The sequence below is a fragment of the Cryptosporidium hominis genome (assembly GCF_000006425.1).
Source record: "Cryptosporidium hominis TU502 chromosome 3 CHRO013162, whole genome shotgun sequence".
In the NCBI taxonomy this organism is placed as follows: Eukaryota; Apicomplexa; class Conoidasida; order Eucoccidiorida; family Cryptosporidiidae; genus Cryptosporidium; species Cryptosporidium hominis.
Genome location: NW_666936.1, coordinates 1 through 4,134, shown reverse-complemented (window position 1 = coordinate 4,134; position 4,134 = coordinate 1). Strand labels below are relative to the sequence as shown.

Below are 4,134 nucleotides of genomic sequence, written 5' to 3'. Positions count from 1 at the left end.
ATTATTATCATTATTAATAATATTTTTAATATTATTAATATTTTTAACCATAAAACTTTCAATTTCTAAATTTTTTGATATATTGTTATTTGTGTTATTATTTAGAGTTTAATTGATTCACATTTGGGATAATTAATAGGTTTGAAATTAATTTCATGTAGGTATTTTGAAATTCTTCAGAAGTTAGTTTATTCTCTTTAATATATTGAATTTGAAAAAAGTAGTATTTTTCATTTATTAAAAAAGGTAGGATTAAATTATTGAGTATATCTTTTAAATTATATTCTGTTGAAATAAATTTTAAGTAGTAATAGAATTGCCTTTTTAGACCCTCCACTAATAAATTCTTATAATTTAGTAGAAATATATCTGATTGAGTACTTAATTGTGAAAAAAGAGGTCCAGAAAACACAATATCTGATATGATTGTCCTATTTATAATATTGAAGCAATTCTCATTCTTTATATATTTAATATATCCCTTATTAAAATGGCTAATACAACTAAGCCCAGAATGAATATACACTATATCTTCTTTACAAGGATTAATATCATTATTAATTTTAAAAAAAATGAGAAATTTCAAATTTTCCAAATTTAACTCGAGTAAAATAATTCTATCATTCTTAATATCATCAAAATCATTATTAGTCAATTTATTCACTAGTTCTCTACTAATTAAAGAAATCCCATCTTTGAGGTCTTCTCTAACCTCGATATTGCATGGTATTATATATCTTTTCATTCAGTCCATCAATTTTGTTATTTTTTTTCTTGATTTATTTCCATATACATTTATAATACATTATTTTAAATGCATATTTTGTATGTAAACTTTATGTAAAATAAGATAATTTATATTCTATTTATTACGTGTAAATATAATATATATTATACTGAGCGGCTAATTTTCTTATACAATATTTTAATATATAAATTACAAGGAGGAAAAAAAATAGAAATAATAAGAATAAATTCGGGATAAAAAAAGAAATTATAGATAAAATCATAATCTCCAAATAACAAAATATAGAATCTATTATCCTTTATGTAGAATGCCTCCAACTTCTTTCAACAGACCTTATTCAGTTTCACCTTCCTCTTAGACTATATAAGTACAGTCAAATCTATAGAACAGACCTTAAATCATTCGAGTAAATCGATTACAAGATACTTTTCATCCTCCGTATGTATATATATATATATATATATATATATATATATATAAAGAATGATGTTAAATGGAAGGTATTCCAGATTAAAGACCGGAAATAAGCAAAAGAGGATGATGTTTTGAATTTGAGGTTGCTGGTGAAGTATTAAGGATTTCATTGAAGAACCTTACGCTTTTGTTTCAAATTGGCTGCTCTAGCCTTACGAGCATCAAGCTGATCTTGTAATGCCTTCTCCTTAAGATGTTCTGCCTTAGCGACGTGAATAGCTTCAATCAAGACTCTCTTATTCTTGTATTGGTTACCCTTTGATTTTAAGTAGAATTGTTTGTACATAGTCTTATTAATTTTACCAGATTCACGATATTTGCGCAAGAGACGTCTTAATACTCTTTGACGACGCATCCATAAGACCTTCTCTGGTCTTCTAGCATCCTTTGTACCTCTTCTTTTACCAAGACCCATAGAACGACCTTTTCTCTTAGCCTCATGGACTCTACTAATTCTAGCTCTTGAATGAGTAGCAACAGCCTTCTTCAAGATCAAACCATCCTTGTATAATTTACGGATACTTTGACGAGAATTTGCTGTTGAGATTGTGTCCATTTCAGTTGGGTCCAACCATACTCTATTTGCTCCACATTTTAAAACCTCCTTTGCTAAACGTTTTTGTAATATCAAAGGCTAATAATTTAAATAGAAACAAGATGAGTTAATGTTATCCAGAATAAAGAAAATTTAAGATTCAGGTGTAAAAATAAACTTACCATTCTTACTAGTTATTTGATTCCTTTAATCAACTTGAAATTCAACTTTGATTTTTTTTTTTAAAAAAAAAGTTTCCTCCTTTTTTTCCGGTGGATGTTTTTTTTTTCCTTGAAGAATATTCACCTTAATTTAAAAAAGAAACAAAATATTACTTATTGTCACGTGTATATTTTACGTTGACTTTTAATTATTATATTATATTTACTTTAGTATATAATTTATTGATTATTTATTTAAACAAAAAAAAAATAATTATTTGTCTCGTCGGTACCGCTTTAATGCCGGTCAATAATATTATTATTTTCAAGAAGAAAAAAAATATTTTTATTTTAAATAAAAATTGTCTCAAAAATAGGCGCCAATTCCAACTTACGAATTGAATAAATAAATAATAATAAATGCATGAATTAGAGGAATTTTTTTTTTGTTCTTATTTGAAATTTCAATTGATAAATATAATTTTAAAATAAAGATTAAGTGATGTGAAATGAAGATAGAAGAAGATAAAAATTTTAATTGTTGATATTAAATCTTTATTAATTTCTTTTGAGTACTATGTTTTTTTTTTCTTAATATAAAAAAAAGTTATATACAAATTGAATACTCAATTATAATTATAAGGAAAAAAAAAAATAAGCGCACACAAAATCATTAGTTATTAAATATTTATTAAAACTTCAAAGTTATATAATATTGCATTATTTGCAAATTAGTACACTTAACCTTTTAAAAGGGTCCTATTTTTAATTATATAAATAAAATGATTTAACTATTTCTAAAAAAAAAATCTTAACTTTAATAAGTTGGTCTTATTAAATTACATCCAATAATTTTAAATAACTTATCTGAAATATTTTAAAACCAAATATATTATGGCTAACACGTAATATATTTATTAATGTAAAATAAAAAGGTTTGCACTTTACCGCCAAAAGTCCAAATAAATATTAATTTAAATTAGGAATAATTTGATCATTATAAATTAATATGGATGGAATACAGGAAAATTTTTCAAAGACTTTAGATATTGATTGTAATTCATCCATTTCATCTGTAGTTTTGACAGAACTTTATGCATTTGTTGGTTTAATAGGAGAAGAGTCAAATGTAAATGTATATTGTTACAAAGATCATGAAGATAATAAAGACAAGAATTATAAACCTAAATATATATTAGAAAATAACCATGGTGGGATTTCAAAACTTGTTTTATCTCCTTGTAAGAATTTATTGATGGGATTAACATGTTATGGATGGATATATATTTGGAATATTGAACAATTAGGTAATAATACAAATAATGATGTTGAAATGAGTATAGAAGAAAATAATAATAAATCCAATATTAAGAGTAATATTAATGAATTAACTGAGGAAATTCCAGTGATAAAGCCGGACATATTCTTTATGAATGGCCATCCTGGTGATTCTATTTGTGTAGAATTTATTAATTCAAAATTAATAATAGCAGCTGGAATTAATCCAGGTTCTAGTATTACTTTTATATCAGTAAAAACTGGAAAAAGAGTTGGTCAATATATTTCTAGAAAGAATGAAATATCAGGTCTAGCATGGCCAATGTACTATAAATTTGATGAGAAAGAAATTAAAGAACAAAATTTTGAACTTGCAGTATTTTCTTTTACAAACATTGCCATAGAAAGGTCAAGCTCAAGTGGAGGATGTTGGATTGCTCTTGGTGGTTCTAATGGATTTATTACTTTAATATACTTACCATGTGCAACTATTTCAAAGATTGAAAGGTTATATGAAACCATTAATATTGAAAATGAGGATATTAACTTGTCAAATACAGAATTTCTATGGAAATGCCATCAAGTTAGTGAATTATCTACAGAAATTAAATCATTAATATGGAGACCACGTAATAATAATAATACTGGATTATGTCTTGTATACGGTACCGATGATTCATTATTACGATATTGTTTTATTGAGGCCGAAAATAAAAATATTATGATTAAAAAAGTTAATTTAGTAAAAATAACTGATGGTACTTCAACTTGTAGTGAGATTAATTCTATTTCTTTTCCTATGGATGGACAAAATAATTCTATTTTGGCAGTAGGATTTAATAGATTTTCATCAGCAAAAAGGCATCCAATATTTGCTACTTCAGAAAATTTGACCAAGAAATCTCAGTCATTTTCTTCATTTAAAGTTTATATTCAAG

At 25.0% G+C, this 4,134-nt stretch overlaps 3 protein-coding genes across 3 annotated transcripts; 1 reads left to right on the top strand and 2 right to left on the bottom strand.

Moving 5' to 3' along the window:
• Positions 1-97: 97 nt before the first annotated feature.
• Positions 98-745, bottom strand: Chro.30428 (hypothetical protein). Its single annotated transcript, XM_660328.1, has 1 exon — positions 98-745. The coding sequence occupies one exon, from the start codon at positions 743-745 to the stop codon at positions 98-100; it is 648 nt and encodes a 215-aa protein (XP_665420.1).
• A 583-nt stretch (positions 746-1,328) lies between these two features.
• On the bottom strand, positions 1,329-1,778 carry Chro.30429 (60S ribosomal protein L19). Its single annotated transcript, XM_660327.1, has 1 exon — positions 1,329-1,778. One exon carries the CDS (start codon positions 1,776-1,778, stop codon positions 1,329-1,331), a length of 450 nt encoding a protein of 149 aa, XP_665419.1.
• A 1,149-nt stretch (positions 1,779-2,927) lies between these two features.
• Positions 2,928-4,134, top strand: Chro.30430 (hypothetical protein; the record flags this gene model as incomplete). The annotated part of the gene is made up of 1 exon (XM_660326.1): positions 2,928-4,134. A coding segment is annotated over one exon (1,207 nt), but the record flags the coding sequence as incomplete, so codon positions are not given.